This window comes from Globicephala melas, chromosome 4 (assembly GCF_963455315.2).
Source record: "Globicephala melas chromosome 4, mGloMel1.2, whole genome shotgun sequence".
NCBI lineage: Eukaryota > Metazoa > Chordata > Mammalia > Artiodactyla > Delphinidae > Globicephala > Globicephala melas.
The window spans coordinates 71,522,882-71,540,651 of record NC_083317.1 but is presented as its reverse complement, the minus strand read 5'-3'; the positions used below and the strand labels follow the sequence as shown (position 1 = coordinate 71,540,651).

At 43.8% G+C, this 17,770-nt stretch overlaps 1 protein-coding gene across 1 annotated transcript; it reads right to left on the bottom strand.

The window, feature by feature from the left end:
* Positions 1 to 215: 215 nt before the first annotated feature.
* On the bottom strand, positions 216 to 17,494 carry SLC51A (solute carrier family 51 member A). The gene is made up of 9 exons (XM_030864362.2): positions 16,959 to 17,494; positions 16,241 to 16,335; positions 5,077 to 5,231; positions 4,220 to 4,293; positions 3,651 to 3,809; positions 2,990 to 3,101; positions 2,557 to 2,703; positions 926 to 1,031; positions 216 to 373 (listed from the first exon to the last, which is right to left on the bottom strand). Exons 1-9 carry the CDS (start codon positions 17,492 to 17,494, stop codon positions 216 to 218), a joined length of 1,542 nt encoding a protein of 513 aa, XP_030720222.2.
* Between the last annotated feature and the right edge of the window lie 276 nt (positions 17,495 to 17,770).

The window sequence follows — 17,770 nt, the reverse complement described above, 5'->3', positions numbered from 1 at the left end:
CAAACTCCATCCTGTTTGTTTATTATAAAACTTAAAATACCTTCCTCAGGCAAGATCCAAAACAATTTCATCCTATTGCATAGTTCACATTCGTGTCTACAGTCAAGTGTATACCATTAGCCAGCTTGCTCTGACAATGGAATCCATCCCCATTTGGTCAAAGCTGAGGAACAGTAAAGAAATCTTGTGCCCATCTAATGAGTGCAGTGTCTCTTTCATTGTCCAAGCAGTCCACCTCCAGCTTTGAGGTTCAAATCCAGGTTTGGAGAAGAGAAAGGTTCATATCCAACCTTGTCGTCTTTCCTTCGGTAGTATATTCGTGTGAGCACGGTTATCAGAAAAGTCTCCAGGATGAGGAGGTGGCAGTTCATCACTGCAGCATGGGGCAAAATATAATGTAGGTTATACTAACTTACAGAGGTGGTATACCACTAGTAGCCTTGGCATATGAGTTGAACAACACTTTCTCCAATTTGTCCTCAAACCAGGACCTAGAGATATTGAGTTGTCACAGGTAACATAGCAGGTTAATAGTAGAACCAGAGCCAGAACTTGGCCCTCTACCTCCTGCAATTTGAGGCTAGCACTAAACATTTCTTTTGCATGTTTCATCAGCATGACTTCTGCTTCCTAACCACACCCATTGCTCTCCCTGGAGCTGAGGGTTGAACCCATGGCTTCCTGGGTTGGCCATCAGGGCTGGCCTCAAGCTGTGGGATTGCAGCTCTCCTCTCTGTGATCAGAGAGGTCATAGTCTGCTTAGAGCTTCTGCTAGATTTCTTGCAGGTTCCTTTCTCAGTATTCTGAGCAGAACATTCTGAGTATTCTGAGATTGGCTGGCCCAACTTCCGTTCTAAGTTCCTCTCCTCCCTGACCTCCCCCTTTTGCCCATCCTGGAATAGAATAGGAGTTCCTACGTGCTCACCTTGAGACCTGATTTTAGAAGAAAAGGGAGGCGAACAAGCAATCTGCCCACCGTTGGCCAAGACTGAGAAGATGGATGGCTGCAGGGCAGTCAGAATAAGGAGAACCTGCAGAAGAGAAAAGAGAAGTGAGGGTAGGGGCTCAGCATCCCCGGCACTGAGGCCAGCTGGCCCACTGCTGTGTTTGAGATGTGTCTTGTACTTGCCCTCTCTGAGTACACTTTTCTGAAGCACAGCCTCTTCAGGGCAGACTTGGCTTTTCTAGGCTTCCCCACAATAATCATGGGCAGGCTCGGCAATCACAGGGCTTTTACCCGCTAGCCTGACCCTGAGTGCTTCTGGGGCCCAGATCCTTTCTGTGCCCCTTCAGTCCCTTACTCTATTTTAGGCTCTTCTGTCCTCTGTCTTCCTCTGGACCCTCCAATTCTACCTACTATGTGCCTGTAAGCGGCACCTGCTTAGATCAAATGAGAATTTCTGTGAAATCACTCTGTTAACTGTAAAGGAGTCATTGTGCCTTGGGAATAGGAGAAGGGCCCAGCAAGGAGACAGAAAGAATGAAGTGAGAAGGGAAACAATATTGGGCTAGAAGTCACTGCATTTGGTGGAAAGGTTATCTCTGGGCTTAGAGAATGGAAAGTGTAAAAAGTAAACAAACGTGAGTTTTAGAGAATTGTCAGAAAAGATGTGAAGATGAAGAGGCAGTGTGATAAGAGATGTGGGTCTGGGAGTCGACAGATCTAGGTTTAAATTCCAGTCCCATCCCTTATGAGCCTTTGAACAAGCCCCATAACATCTCAGTTTCCTCATTTGTAAAACAGAAATAATAATGACTCTGAGGATTATAGTGAATTTAAATGTAATTAATGTATGAAAAGTGCCTAGTATGTGGTATAGACACTTCATAGTTGTAGCTGTGATAATGCTGATGTTTCTGGTGGTGATGAATTGCAGGTTTTTAGAAGTAATGGGTAGTAAAGAAAAGAAAAAAGCAAAGGTATAAGAAATTAAGGTTTGATAATACATTTGTTATGGGTTGCATTGTGTCCTGCAAAAAGACACATTGAAGTCCTAACCCTTAGTACCTCAGAATGTGACCTTATTTGGAAAAAGTATCATTGTTTTGGTAACTAATTAGACATAATTAGTTAAGATGCGGTCATACTGGAGTAGGGTGGGTCCTTCCTTATTCCAATATGACTGATGTCCTTATAAGAAAAGAGACACAAGACACAGACACATGAGGGTAGAATGCCATGTGACATGCCAGGGATGCCAAGGATTGCTGCAAACCATCGGAAGCCAGGAATAGTCAAGGAAGGGTTCTCCCACAGTTTTCAGAGGGAACACGGGCCGCTGACATCTGGCCTCCAGAACTGTGAGACAACACATTTCTGTTGCTTTAAACCACCCAGTTTGTGATATTTTTGCTTCCAAGCGTTGGCTTGGAAGCTATTAAAGCACAGGAAAGCAAAAACTGGGAAAGGGCAGGGATTCTTTTCCAAATCTCATAGGAAACCTAAGGCTTAAGAAGATTCCCGGACCCACTTTTATCCTTTATTAGTCTCAGCTCCTAACCCCTATTATTTGTGGCTCATTATTAACCATCTTTTCTCTCCCAGGGTATAGTTACCTGGAACAGAACAAATTTGGCTCCTATGTTCTGCTCGCCCAGGTGCAGCTTGGCTTGACGAAAAAGGATGCCCAGGGTCCACAGAGCTAACAGGGTGGACACACCAAGGAAAACGTTGATCCATAGAGCTGTGCTCTTCTCTGAAATCTGGTGGCAGGCCAGAAAGTAGTCAATGAGGAAGCAAGCCCTTTTCTCCTTTTATTTCCCCTCTCCCATGGTGGGAAAGGTAAAAAAGCCCCAAAGCCTTGGCCCCTTCCCATTTCTTCTCTCCCCATCAGAGTCCCTGAGCCTCTACTTTTCCACAGCCACCCTGTCCCTGGGGCTACCCCATTCCTGGGGCTCTGAATTAGGGGATATTGGCTCCAGCTATTCCTTCTAGAGTCACAGGTATTTAATGAATCTTGGCCTCTGCTGCCCCTTACTCCTGACTTACATCTGCTGGGTCATAGATGCCATCAGGGAGGAGAAACAGGCCCACCAGGCTCAGTGTTATCTTGAAGAAGGCATACTGGAAGGGGCCCAACATCAGCAGCTGAAGCTTTTTCCTGAAGTGGGAAGAGGTTTAGGACCATGGACCCACAAACCACCCACCCCAAGAAGACCTTCCAGCTCCCTCACCGGGCTCCGCCATCATAGACATCAACATGGTCAAATGGATGGGGACTTCGGAAGAAGCCAGAATGTTGAGAGAGTTGGGAACCCTCCTTCTTGCCTCCCACTCACCCTCAGACCAGAATGCTGCCTTTGAGTAAGAACTGAGTGTTGACCCCAACCTCATTAACCGAAATAGACGGAAGGGGAAAGTAAATAGTCCAAAATCCAGTTTGCTCTGTGTGGTAAAGTTTGTAGGGGACAGTGAGCTTAAGCGATGGGAACTTTGGAGTTCTCCTTCCTCTGCTCCCCTTACCCCTGCGTGGGTGCCCAGTGTGTGGACCCTGGCTGCGGGATGCCCGCCCTTTCATCACTGGGTTTGTTCCATAAAAGCCTAATTCCATGAGGCTTGAAGCAGGGCTGAGAGAGCCAGCAGAGGCTCTTGGGAGAGTGCAGGAAGAGGCTAACCTGTTCTTCCAGGCGGCCTCTCCCTCCCACCTTACCTGGTGAGCATGAGTTGTGGGCAGCAGGGGCAGCAGCAGCAGCAGGGGCCTGTGTGGATCATCACTGGGGTGTCCTTCAGTGTCCTTACTACTGCCTCCTTCCCACCAAAGCCTTCCACCATGACCTGCATCAGCAGGTAAAAGCACATCGCATAAAACCTGGAGTTGGGGGAGAGGTGGGCCTGAGAGTACACAGAAGGGGAGGTGGTAGCAGCTGATAGGACAGCCCTTCCTGCCAAAGAAAAACAGACTGCAAAGGGGCCAGGGAGAGGTGGGGCTTCCTGAGGGGATCAGGTAGGGGCTAGGCGTTCTGAGTGTGTGACCCAAGAGGAAGTGAGAGAGAGGACAGGGTGGGAAGAGGGCAATTTCAGGCTGTGGGAATGAAATGGTGCCTGAGGATGAACTGGAAGTTCAAGGGCTCTATTTATGATCAGTTGGTTTGCACGGATTTATGGAAGGGATAGGGGATAAAAGAAGACATGGACTCTGGAGTCCTGGGGTTGAGGGGAGCAGAGTGGGGGACCGCAGAAGGATATCCAGTTCAGCTGGGGGCAGGGCAGGACACTCACGAGGTTATGGCCATTTCCACGAGCATGAGGGCACGAGGGATCCAGAGACCAAAGCAGCAGAACACAGACACTATCTGCTTGGAGAAGAGCAAGGAGCTGGTTAGGGCAAGGAAGGAGGCTTCGTGCTCACCTTTTACAACAAGGGCTCAAGGAAGCAAAACCTAAACATTTGAGGCACCATTACTTCAAAGTGACCAGCTGGAAAAATAACTAGTTAAAGTGACCTTGAGTCAGGGGGCTCTTTTGAAGACTATCTCAACTTATATCACTGGGGTAAGAGTAGGTCAGTTCATCTTTAAGATGTTATTAGAGCATCTGATGTCTTGAGATGGCCCAGGCAGATGTCATCTGGCAGGAAAGGACTTCAGGGGCTTTGTTCTTCCCCCCAAACAGACAGAGCTCACCACATGGAAAGAGAAGTCCCATTTTATGACCTGGGAACATGCCAAAGACCTATCTAATAGCTGTGGGAGCGAGTTAAAAAGACCGATGACATAAGCGTAGAGTGAGCATGACCCCATGGGAAAAGATTCTTTTCCTCCTACCCTCTGAGGAACAGGGAGTTGGTGTGTCCAAGAAGGAGGCTTGCAATGTTGTAGCAGGGGAGTAGCGAGTGAGGCTGCCGGTGGGCTGAGAGGGTTCTTCAGCTGTTTCTGTGGCTCTAAGATATTTCAAACGCTCCATCCCACTGCCTGTTGACCTTCCAGGCATGGGGTCCTGACTGCAGATATCAGACTAAAACCCTCACCCTAAGGTGGTAGAGGAAGGCAACTTGAATTGTTGAGTTTAAAGGAATCCTCAAGATGGACCCTGCCTCCCCTCCAGTCCCTCTCAAAAGGCAGCTACAGGGCCCTCACCGTGGGCGCAGAGCTGCTCCAGAGCAGAGTCTTCCTCTTGATGGGGCAGTAAGTGTTCTTGTATAGGTAGACAGCATCCTCCAGGAAGATGGCAACTGAGCCCAGGGCAAGCAAGGTCATGATGACCGTGAGAGAAGTTTCCACAGGGCCCGATGCTAGAGTTGAAAGAGAGGGCAGACTCCAGTGAGCTGAAGATCAGGACTGAGGAGCAGAAGATGTGGGCTTCCTCATGTGGATCTAAATTGCTTTACCATATCTAGAATGACCTGGTCTAGGCCCCCTCATGCAGAAGATGGGCTATTTCTTAGATCTAGAGTATCCAACATGTGACTAAGAAATAGTCATTCTTCTGCATTCATGAGAGACTAGACCAGATAATTCTAGGTATGGTAAGGCTTATCTGAACCAGGATATAGACACCAAACAAGTTTGTACATAATTAGCAAAAATTCTAAATTAGGAGGTCAACAGGGTTTATTCAGTTTTCTATTTCAGTGTCAGGTGTTTTGCTAGCAGAACAAGGACCAATTAACATTATAATTAAAGCAGAATATAACTCTTGGTTTACTTTAGAACTGTTTAAATTTGATTTCAAAAATTATGTCACAAAACTGGGACATAGGAAGGGACTTTAACAAAAGAAATGGGTATGAGTAAAGACTCCAAGGACATATGACCCACGTTGGCCTCACACTTAGTCTTACATTCAATGTGGCCCAGTAGCTCTCTTTAGTGTTTATTGAAGTCATTTGAGGAGTTGTTAAAAAGTAGCTGTCCAGGCCCTATCCGCATAGATGCTGTTTCAACAGATCTGGAACAGATCTGGGATGGACCCAGTAATCCACATTTTAAACAAGCTCGCCTGATAATGGTCAGAGGATAACAAACAATTTTTCAACAAACACCAGTGAAGCTCCTCTGGCCTCACCATTGCTAACAGGAAAACATTAATAGAGTCACAATATTTGTTTCTGAACATTTTCTAACCAATGCAACAATTAGTTTTAAACAAAGGGTTCTGTGTCCTCAGTGACTAAGCCTGGACCCTCATTTATCCAAGTCTCTTCCCTAGTTGGCAGACTCCTTCCTTTAAGCCACTTAACTGGCTAGATGACAGATGAATTGAGGGAAGACTGCCAGAGTCCAAGCCACTGTCTTATTACATTGGGAGTAAAGTATGAGGAAGGCATTGGCTGGTCTGCCCTATGTTTTGGTGACTGGGGGCAGCTCAGGCCGAGATATTAATGCTGACACCAAAACAGGGAGGAAGGAGACCATACCACAGTAAAGACTTGAGTTGTCATCTGGGTCAGTCATACCTGGTGGCACCACAAGGAGCAACCAGGACAAAGGTGAATTTGTCAAAAAATATGTTGATCCTGGTTGTTCTTATTTCAGGGCACACATTTTTCTCTCTGTTTCTGTTTACTTTAGCCAAGAGGCCCTTTACCTCTGACCACAGTTAGGTCTGTGATCAATCCAGAGGACCTGCCATGGGGAAGGTGGCCCTTGGATTCCAGGTCCCAAGTTGTACTTCTGAAGTCAGTAGTAAGCTTTTCCATTCTATTACAGGCCTCAGAAGACAGGACTGTGCTATTTTTCTTCCCTCCTCCCCATTCCTGCCTCCATCCCGCCTCCACTTAATTAGGATACAGCCCTCTGGGTGACCAAATTACTGGCTTGGCATTGCTGTTGCTGTTTAACTCTGTTGCCTCTTTCTCAATTACCTCTACAGATATTGCTCCAGTAGGCTCTGCAAATTTTAAACATTAAGAAAACAAAACAAAACAAACAAACAAAAGCCAAAAAACACCTGGTTGCAGTCCTTTATTAAAAAGAGACTTTACCTTCCTTCCTTGAAACTTTAAAAATATAAACATCATGGGGTGGGGGCTGACACAGTTTTACCCTTATACAATAAAAATGTGGATTTAAAACAATTATGATTGTTTTATCATGAGATACACATAAAGCCTTCCATATATCAAAATAATTCCAGATAGATTAAAGAGATAAACCTTTAAAAATCAAACAGGGAAAATTGAGAGAAGGAAAAGAAAAGAGAGAATTGTATCTGCATCAAGACTTTGGAGAGGGAAGACCTACCTAAGCTTAGGTGTAATCCAAGAAATCACAGTGAGAACGATGGTCAAATTTGACATAAAGAGTTTAAACTTCTGAATGTTAAAAAAATATATAGGCAGCAAACAGACTGGGGGAAAGCATGTTTAATAAATGTGTACACAAGTTTAAAATTTTTATTACATGAAGAAAATAACAAAAACAGAAGGCTCTTGCAAATGGGAAAATGATACTGACACAGTTCAGGCAGTGGGAAAATAGTCAACCTGCCTAGCAGCCAGAGAAGAGCAAAATAACAGTAATATATAGCCCTACATTTTAAAAAACGTAAATGTCCAACAATACTGAAATTATTATGTAAACTACTCAATAGAATATTATGCAGGTGTGAAAAATTTGTGCATACCATAACAAAATTTTTGCAAAGACTATGTACTAATATTTAAAAAAATGTGTTAACACTGTTTTAAAAAACAGAAAAACTTATTAACAGATCCACACATTTATGGTCATCAGATTTATGACAAAGGCTTCACTACAATTCAGGGGGAAAGGATTCTTTTTGAGAAAGTGCTGGGTTAATTGCATCTCGTTTAATATGCAAAGTGATAAAAAAGAACACTGACCCCTCCCTCACATCATACAAAAATACCTAAATGTGAAAGTTAAAACAATAAAGTTTTTTTTTTGTTTTTTTTTGTGGTACGCGGGCCTCTCACTGCCGTGGCCTCTCCCGTTGCGGAGCACAGGCTCCGGACGCGCAGGCTCAGCGGCCATGGCTCACAGGCCCAGCCGCTCCGCAGCATGTGGGATCTTCCCGGACCGGGGTACGAACCCGTGTACCCTGCCTCGGCAGGCGGACTCTCAACCACTGCGCCACCAGGGAAGCCCAACGATAAAGTTTTTAGAAGAAAACAGAGAAGTATACCTTAATGACTTTGAGATAGGCAAAGATCCTTTTAAAATAGGACACAAAAGCACTAATCATAAAGAAAAAAAATTGATAAACTGGACTTCCTTAAAATTAAGAATTTCCATTTGACAAAGAAAACCATTAAGACAATGAAAGGGCATGCTCAGACCGAGAGAAGATATTTGCAATACAAATACCCAACAAAAGACTCGTATCCATAATATATAAAGAATTCCTATCAGAAAGAAAAAGAACACAATTTTTAAAAGTGAAAAAGACCTAAACAGTAACTTTTCTACAGAAGATATCCAAATGTTCAAGAAGCATAAAAAGGTGCTAAATATTAATAGTCACTGGGGAAATACAAATGTGAGGTGCCATTATATACCCACCAAAAGGGCTAGAATTGCTTTTAATTTTAATCATCCTTTGACCGATGATTCTAAGTGCTGGTGAGGATGAGGAACAATTGGAACTCTCACACATTGCTATTGGGAGTGGTGCCACCACTTTAGAAAACAGCTTGGTAGTATCTATTAAAGCTTAACATACACCTACCCTGCGACACAAGAATTCCACTCACGGAAACATATTTGATAGAAATGAGTGCCTTAATCACCAGAAGAATGTTCAGAGCAGCATTGTTCATAATGGCCAAAACTGGAAACAGTCCACATGTTCTTCAACAAGAATACAGATATGGGCTTCCCTGGTGGTGCAGTGGTTAAGAATCCGCCTGCCAAATCAGGGGACACGGGTTTGATCCCTGGTCCAGGAAGATCCCACATTGCCGCGGAGCAACTAAGCCCGTGCGCCACAACTACTGAGCCTGCGCTGTAGAGCCCGCAAGCCACAACTACTGAAGCCCGCACGCCTAGAGCCTGTGCTCCGCAACAAGACAAGCCACCGCAATGAGAAGCCTGCACACCACAACGAAGAGTAGCCCCCGCTCACCGCAACTAGAGAAAGCCTGCGCGCAGCAACGAAGACCCAGTGCAGCCAAAAATAATAAAAATAAAAATCATTGTCCTTTACTGTATGTAATTTATGACTAAAACAAACAAATCTTTATGTGAACAAAGCAGAATGCAAAATTAGCAAAGGGAATTTCCCTGACAGTCCAGTGGTTAGGACCTGGTACTTTCACTGCCAGTGGCCTGGGTTCAGTCCCTGGTAGGGGAACTAAGATCCTGCAAGCTGCGTGGTGTGGCCAATAAATAAATAAAAATAAAAAATAAAAATAAGTAGCGTGGTAAAATTATAACCATGTTTAAAGGATTTGGGGAGAGAAAGGTAGAAAAGAGTTGATGGAAAGAGTGGGGCCCTAATATCTTTATCATATAAAATGGAAAGTGAAGAAGTACTGTCCATAGTTGGCAGAATAAGAAATAAAATATAGGTATAGTATATACAGCTATACAGATAACCAACTAAAAATATTGACATAACTATGTGGAAAGAGTGGAAGAAGTTTGGTGCTAAGTGAATTAAACTTTCATGTATTATAGAGGCAGCTACAGATAATGTCCAAAATTGATACCACAGGAAATAATGGTAATTTGAAGGTAACTATCAGAATAATCATCATCTAAAAAAGGAGGATGAATCATCAGCTAAAAAAGGAGGACTTCCCTGGTGGTCCAGTGGTTAAGACTCTGTTCTTCCACTGCAGAGGGTGCGGGTTTGATCCCTGGTCAGGGAACTAAGATCCTGCATGCCGTGTGGCATGGCCAAAAAAAAATTTTTTTAAAGAAAAAAGAAATGAGAATAAATAGGGCAGGGGATAGTTGATTTTCTTTAGTAGCCTTTTTGTACTATTTAAATTTTTAACACATGTTCATGTGTTACTTTGATAAAATAAAAACATTAAAAAATCATTGCCTAGAAAAAAGCCTAGAAATTAATTAACAATGCTGTCTTTGAGTGATGATACTGTGGGTGGCTTTTGTCCTCTTTCTTTTCCAATTATTCTATAGTGAATACGTATATTATAACAAAAAGTTTTTTTTAAACACATACTTTGCCAAACATAGAATGACGTGAAAAAATTCATATGATATCATGCTTATAAAAACAGGACATAAAATTGTAGTATAGTATGATTTCCACTAATGTTAAATAAAAGCATAGAAAACAGAACTTATGCTACGATATTTGCAGTGCTGGTCTTGAGTGGTGGGACCATACATGACTGTTCCTCTTTTCACTTTTCTCTATTTTCGTACTGACTTCATTGAATTATTTTTACAATAGAAATGTTTAGTTAAAAAAAATACAGATAAAATATAAAGTCCAGATAGGCAGAAACCAAAATTAATTCAGTAGATTTCTAAAAACCAACATCCATTGTTGGGAAGGGGCATACCGCTGCAGGCTTCTCCTTGTGGGATTCCCCCACCCCCTACTTGACTCTTGTCCTCATCAGCTCACTGAGAGCTGAGAGTGGAAACAGCCCTTCCAGAAGCCAACAAGTGTTCACTGTCCTTGACTGTTCCCCCTCCTTGAAAATCTCCCTCCCCTTGACCCCCAGAACCACAGTTCTCCTGATTCCTCTCCTGGTCTCTGACCCTAGGTCTCCTCTACTGATTCCTCATCCTCTCCCGTACCCTGTGTTCTCCAAACTCAATCGCTCCCTCTTGCCTCTTCTGTTTATTGAGGTTTAGGATTTCCCTACCACTCCTCAGCCTCCCAACAACCACCTGAGCTGTTTCCACCTCCAGAACCTTATGGTACTTGGCTTCTGTCTGTTCGTCTTTCCTCCCTGAGCTCCCTGTGGCGGGCTCCTTCCTATCACTGAGCTCTCTGCTCAAACCCCCCTCCTCAGCCAGCCTCCCTTGAGCATCCAGTGTGGTGTTACCTCCTCTCCCCCAAGCTGCCCCCAACAGTTAGGTTATTTACATATTTATTTACTTGTTTGTTGTCTATCCCCATCGGAGTGATGGTAGTATAAACTCTGTGAAGGCAGGGATTTTGTCAGGCTTGTTTTCTGTTCTATCTCCAAGTGCATGGAACAGTAACTGTAACTATTTGTTGAATGAAAGAAATGACCCCATGAGAATTCTTATTGTCATCTCCATTTTATAGGTTTTATTCAGGAAACTAGGCTTAGGGAGTTGAGCACCTCACCCATGGTCACACAGCCTGGAAGTGATGGAGCTGGGATTTAAACCCAGGGGTTCCTGACCCTAAGTCCATTCTCTTCACCATTACACATGTTGACTCTTGGTGTGTGTTCACATAGCTATGGAAAGAAATGTGGAGTGATATAAATGATCAAATGCAGCCCTAAGGTTGCTTAAGTTGATGAAGGTGGAGGTGAGCCATATTCCAACTCTTCAATAAGGAAGTGCTTTTGCAGTTTCTTGTATCTGCTGGCTTTGGTGTTCATACTTGCAGCATCTACTGACTCTTGTATCCACTTCCATAACACAAAAGTATGAGAGAGAGAACTTCCTTAGCATACATAGCCTGACACCACTACTCTACTTCAAATTCATCTATCTTCTTGGAAGATTGTCCTCTATCTTTTTTTTTTCTGCATCTTAACAGAACAAAAGTTCTGGAACAAAAGTATCCAGTGGCACAAGGATCTTTGGAAACACTTTAAACAAGGTTAAACATGTTTCTTTCCTGTGGAGTATACCAAGTTTTAAATCTGATTTATATTGTTAATTTCCAAAAGGAGGTTACAGAATATAGATTTTGCAAAACTTATTTTTCTACAGGCTCTGTTTTCATGGCGCAGTCCTTGGGATTAGTATTCCAAAGAACACGTTTTGGGAAATGCTTGTCTAACTCACCTGTTTGAATACAATTATACCTTTAGCAACTAGCAAATTTCCCACTGTATCTGTAACAGTGAAGATTACTTTTTTAAATAATGAAAACAATATAAGAACATTAAAACTTTGAAAAAAGAGTATCACCATAATCCTAGCTAGTTCCTAACCAAAAATTATTTTCATTTTTGCATAATGTATTTCCATGGAAGTTAAGAGCATAGGCTCTGAATTCAAAGTAATATTCCATTTACTCCTTGCTCTATAATCTTGGGCAGGTTGTTTATCCTCCAATTAAACCTCTTAGCATGGAATGTAGTATTTGCTCAGTAAAAACTAGGTTTAAAAAAGCATCCTGTTATATGTATAACTGATTCACTTTGTTATAAAGCAGAAACTAACACACCATTGTAAAGCAATTATACTCCAATAAAGATGTTAAAAAAAAAAAAAGCATCCTGGTTAAAGTTCATACATATTGTATTACTGCAATCATACTGTAAAATTTTGCATTCTGTTTTTTTCATCTAACATTTCATCACAGCCTGTCAAAAATTATTTTTATAATTATTTTTAAAATTATAGAGATTTAAAAAATAAATATAGTAATAGAGCAAATATTAATATATCCATAATCCATTTTAAAGAGTGTTATGATATTGCCAACTTTGCTTCAAAAGTTATTCTTAGAAAAATAAAACATTACAGATGTACTTGAAGGCCCCTGTATATACCTCCTGGATCCTTCTCACTTCCCTACCTCACCTCCCAGGGCTAACTACTATTCTGAAGTTGAGGTGTATCTTTTCCTGTATGTTTTAATTTTTTACAATATATGTACATACTCAACATATTATATTGCTTTGCACTAAAAAAATCTATATAAATGGTATTATCCTGTGAAATGCTTTTCCACTCAACATTGCTTTCATGGTTGTTATTATTTTCATTGTGACAAACAAATGCTACCGTAAGCATTCTTAAATGTGTCTCCTTGGCATGTACAGGAGAGTTCCTCTGTTCAAACACTTAGAATTGCTGGGTTGTAGGAGATGAGAATCTTCAGTGTTAAAGGTATCTAATTACTCTTCAAAGTGGTTATACCAATTTGTACTCCCACCAGCAGTCTATGAGAGTTCACAGTTCACCTTAAATTCACCATCACTTGGGATTATCAGACTTCCAATTTTCATCTTTGAGAGAGTAGTGAAATGTTATTTCATTGTTTAACTTGAGGTTCCCTAATTCCTAACAAAACAGATAATCTTTTTGTACCTTTATTGACCATTTGGGTTTCCTCTTCTAGTATGAATTGTATGATCATCTATTCTATCTAATTTTTATTGGGTAATTTTTCTTATACTGACTAATCATCCTTTGTTGGTTATAAGGCTTGAAAATATCTTCTCCCAGTCTTTGGTTTGGCTTTTAACATTGTTTATAGTGTTTTTAGTTGTACAGAATTTTGTTTGCTTTATGTAGTCAATCTTCAAGATCATTTGTGCTTTCTTGTGTTTTATTTTAGAAATTATTCTCTGCTTCCAACTATAAGGATATCTTTCCATATTTTCTTTTGTAAAAATGTTTGCATTTACATTTAGGTACTTAATCTATCTGGATTAAAGCTATATTGGAGTTATTTTCATGTTTATTTACTTGCCATAGGGACAGGCAATTGTCCAGCATCACTCCTCAAAGAGTCCATCCTGTCCCACTGATGTGTATACCATCCTTTCATATAGCAAGTCCCCAAGTGGCCATGGGTCTATTTCTAGACCCTCTATTTTATTTCATTTTTCTGCTTGTCAGGCCCCTTGTGAAACAGGAGGGAAGGGGGAAGGACACAACCTCTAAAAACCATAGCTCTTGAGGATGTGACATAAACTGGTTAGAAACAACCAGGTCCAGGATAGTGGAAGATTCAACTTCCAGTGGACCTTGAGCCTCATTATACACAGATTGTAATATATTAGCATATGCTAAATGGCACATCCACAGGTGCTATGACAGTTTGGAGGCCAACCATAAAAGGACAAAAAATGAGCGGTGCCCCAATTCCTGGAAATCTCTGCCCCTTCCCCAAAATAGTTGGAATAATCCTCCCATTAGTTAGCCTATGAAATTACCCAGCTCACAAAAACTAATCACCCCATATTTCAGGGCCTCTCGCCTTCTGAGATGTGTCACACTCTGTCTATGGAGTGTGTAGCTCTGTAAATAAATCTACTTCTTACCTATCACTTTGCCGTTCACTGAATTTCTTCTGTGCAGAAGCATAAAGAACCTGGGCTTCAGTAAGTCCTGAGACCAGACATGTGATTTCAATGAAAAGACAGTGGGGAACTTCCCTGGAGGTCCAGTGGTTAAGAGTCCTCTCTTCCACTGCAGGGTGCATGGGTTTGACCTCTGGTTGGGAAACTAAGATGTGACATGCCGCTCAGTGCGGCCAAAAATACATAAATTTTTTTTTTAAAGGAAAAAAAAAAAAGACAGTGGATTCAAGTCCCAATCTGAGTTGTGTGGTTGCAGTTATTACATTATTGCTTTAATTACTCTAGTCTTGATATATAACCCTTAATATCTGGTAGGGCACATACCTTCCTTACTCTTTATCAAAATTGTCTTGGCTTTTCTTGGTCCTTGACTCCCACAAATAAATGTTTGGATCAGTTCATTAAAAAAATAATTGTGTAGGGATTATAACTGCAATCATATCACAGGCATTTCAAAAACAGATTATTGAAAGTTTCAATAGTTCTTCCAGAATAGTTCTTTCTTAAATGGCATTTAATTTAAGGAATAACAGAGTTTATAAATGAAGGAGGAAGGGGTTTCACCACATCCTCCAATGGGCACCTCTTCCTGACTCTCCTATTTCTGTCAGTGTCATCACCACTGTCCAGATTCTCGGAGTCATCATTTAGAGTTTCTTTTTCCTTCACTTACCTTGTCTAAATATTTACCAGATTGCCTGCTCTTTCTTTGGATTGCCTGTATTTTCCAATCTTCTTTTCCTTTCCCTGACACTGATATGGCTCAGGTTTTGCCCTTCCTGCTGGGCTGGGACAATAACCTCCAATTTATACCCCTGATTCTCAAGGCTCTTCTTCCCCAAAGTCTATCTTGATTGCTGATTAATGATCCTGAAACACTATCCAGCCCCTCCCAATCTCAGAGCCCTTGTCCGCTCCTTCTGTCTGCGGGATAAAGTACAACTCCTCTGCCTGACACTCATCAGGCCCCACCTTACCTGCCCAGCCCTCTCAATTGTCCCCTGCTTCCCCACCTGTAACCTTGACTCTTGCCAGATCCAGCTCCTCAGTGTCTGGAGAACCTGCCTGCACCTTCTATCTCCACCCCAACCCCAGCCGTGCCCACCACCGGCTCTCCACTTTCCAACTGCTACCCACTCCAACAGTTCCACTTGGGGACAAGGCAGCTCTCCAGACTACCAGGCTCAGAATGGTCTCCCTGCTTTGAACATCCCTGGTGCTTCTATTTGCACATTTTGTAGCAAAGCAATGTGAGATCCATTTTCATTGTGTAAGGAAGGATTTCCCAATCTCAGCACTATTGACACATTGGCCCAGATAATTCCTTGTCCTGGGGACTTTCCTTTGTTTCCAGGGCAACATCCCTGACCTCTGTCCACTAGATGCCGGTAGCACCCTCTAGCTGTGGCAACTGAAACTGCCTCCAGACATTGTCAAAAGTCTCCAGTGGGACAAAATTGCCTCTGGTTGACAATACTGGTGTGTTGTCACGCAGTAGGGAAACCAAATAAAATGTGGATGGGAGCCACATTTGCTTTTCAAGATGCTAGGGTCATTTGATTGTCCTGTTTTACGTGTCCAAGGAATAAACAGAGTCCCATCATCTGCCTTTCACTTTCAAAAGCAATTCAGTAATAGGATCTAGTTGGCCAACACTGTCAGAATACTTTTACAGGTTCACCTAAATTTTCAGAACATTATTCATAATAACCATCCCACTAGAATCGTACAGACCCTCTCCTGAGGAGGATGTTGCGCACACCTCAAGGGCATTCTATGGGGCTTTGGGCACCAGCTTGAGTCCCTGGGTGGCCCTGGGGTCTGAAAAATGCTCCAGACCACTGTCCCCAATTTGAGCTGGGGAGGCCCAATATGCAGCTTTGTCTGTGGGCCATGTTGTCGCACCTCTCTTTTGGCCTTTTGTCTCCTCTAGGAGTTGTTCTTCTCCCAGGTTTTTACCATGACAGACAGACACTGGGCCAGTCATCCTCCCAGGCCCTCCAGGCTGGCTAGCTCAGGACCTCCTTTCCTCAGCTCCTCTCAGCTTTTCTGACTTCCCCCGGGATGTTCAGTTTTTCCCTCCTTTCAGTTCCCTCTACAGAGGGTCCCTGACTCACCTCTCAGAAGTTGGGCTGCTGTGGGAGGGTGAGAGAAGCAGGCAGAGGGAATGCTGTAATTGGTTTTCAGTACCTCCAGAAGCTCTGCCGTGTACCTGGAGAGACACCAGCATGTGTTCAGAATATGGGGACCTGGGGACGGGGAGGGTAGCAGAAGGAACACCAGCAACCTGACATTCCCTCAAATACTCCTGGGTTCAGGGAGCTTGTCCATCTCCCCTCAAGGCCCTGACTCTTAGAGGGAATGGAGAATTGGCCTGGGTCACTGTGTAAGGCAGGCTGCCCCCTAGACCATGGGTAGGTCTGGCTGCAGTGCTCAAAAAGCCCATAGTCCATTTTCTCCACTTCCGTTGGGGCAGAAGCCCAGAGGTTGGCTAGGGAGAAACAGCAGGGTCCCAGAGAAGGAGTGGACCCTTAGTACCAGGAATGGATCTCCAGCTGGTCAGGGCTCTGTGCATGCCCCCCATTGCCCCCACCTCTGGGATCTTTCTCTCCCTGGTTGGTGGCCAAAGCCAAGGCTCTGAAGGGTCATACACTCGCCCTACCCCACAGTGTCCCTGAGGACCTTGTGGGATGGCCAGCCCATTATTAGTCCTGGGTCATTCTGTGTGCTGGGAGCCAAAGGGCCCTGAGAGGGAGGTAGGGACAGGTCAGAGTGAGAGGGGCCCCTGCTGCTTAGCAACCGGCTCCTGGCTCGGGGCTTGCCTCCCTCACTCACCTGGGATCAAGCTTTATCTGAGTCCTGTCTGGCTCCATTGTCTCCTTTTTCTCTCCGGCTTTCCTTCCTGGCAGGCACTGAGGACCCAGGAGGGACAGGCAGGCGTGGGCCCCGGGGAAGGTGGCTCCTGCCGGCTCTGCTGCCTGCGGGACTGGGCTGTGGGTAGGTGGAGTGGCTGGGTCTTCACCGCAGAGGAATTTGATCCCCTCGGCTGGCTGGTTGAGTTCCCTGGTTCCTACTCCTCCCTGTCGGTAGGTGTGGCCCCTCCTTCCTCCCTCCCACAAATACCTCTGGCCGCCCCTTGCCCCCAGCCCGCCCTCACCCTCCCTCCCTCCTAAGGAGCCTTTTAGAGACAAAATCCTTGGTCCTCCCGGCAAAACCCCCTGGTCAGCAACACCCTCTCCCTCAGAATCTGGCTGGAACGCTGGCTCTGTCCCCCTGAAGATGGAAGTCAGGGCTGAGGCCTTGACTGTGTTGGTGCTGTTGGCTTGGAGTGTGGAAGGGAGGGCTAGCCGGGAAGTCCAGACAAGGCCCATGTGGGCTTCCCAAAGCCCAGCCCACAGCATCCTGATGACAGGCTCATCCAGCCAAACAGCACCCCCCCGCCACAACCCCGGAAGATGCAGCAAATCGGGAGTGGGGGAGGGTGTATTTAAGAGGCAGAGTTACTGAGTGAGATTTCTGGGCATTCTGACAGATTCTGAAAAACCGCCAAATTGTATGCTTCTGAACTATTTTATTGATTGGTGGTTTCTCTTCTCTCTCCAAGTAGATTTAAACCTATTTAAGGCCAAGCATAGTACCCCTAAGTT

Excerpts from the sequence above, each read along its gene's own strand:
- SLC51A (XM_030864362.2), bottom strand. The coding sequence starts at position 17,494 with ATGGGCCTTGTCTGGACTTCCCGGCTAGCCCTCCCTTCCACACTCCAA. Across the intron at positions 5,232-16,240 it reads AGCAGCCCAACTTCTGAGAG|CATCGGGCCCTGTGGAAACT; the intron begins GTGAGTCAGGGA and ends TTTCAACTCTAG. Across the intron at positions 2,704-2,989 it reads GCATCTATGACCCAGCAGAT|ATTTCAGAGAAGAGCACAGC; the intron begins GTAAGTCAGGAG and ends GCCTGCCACCAG.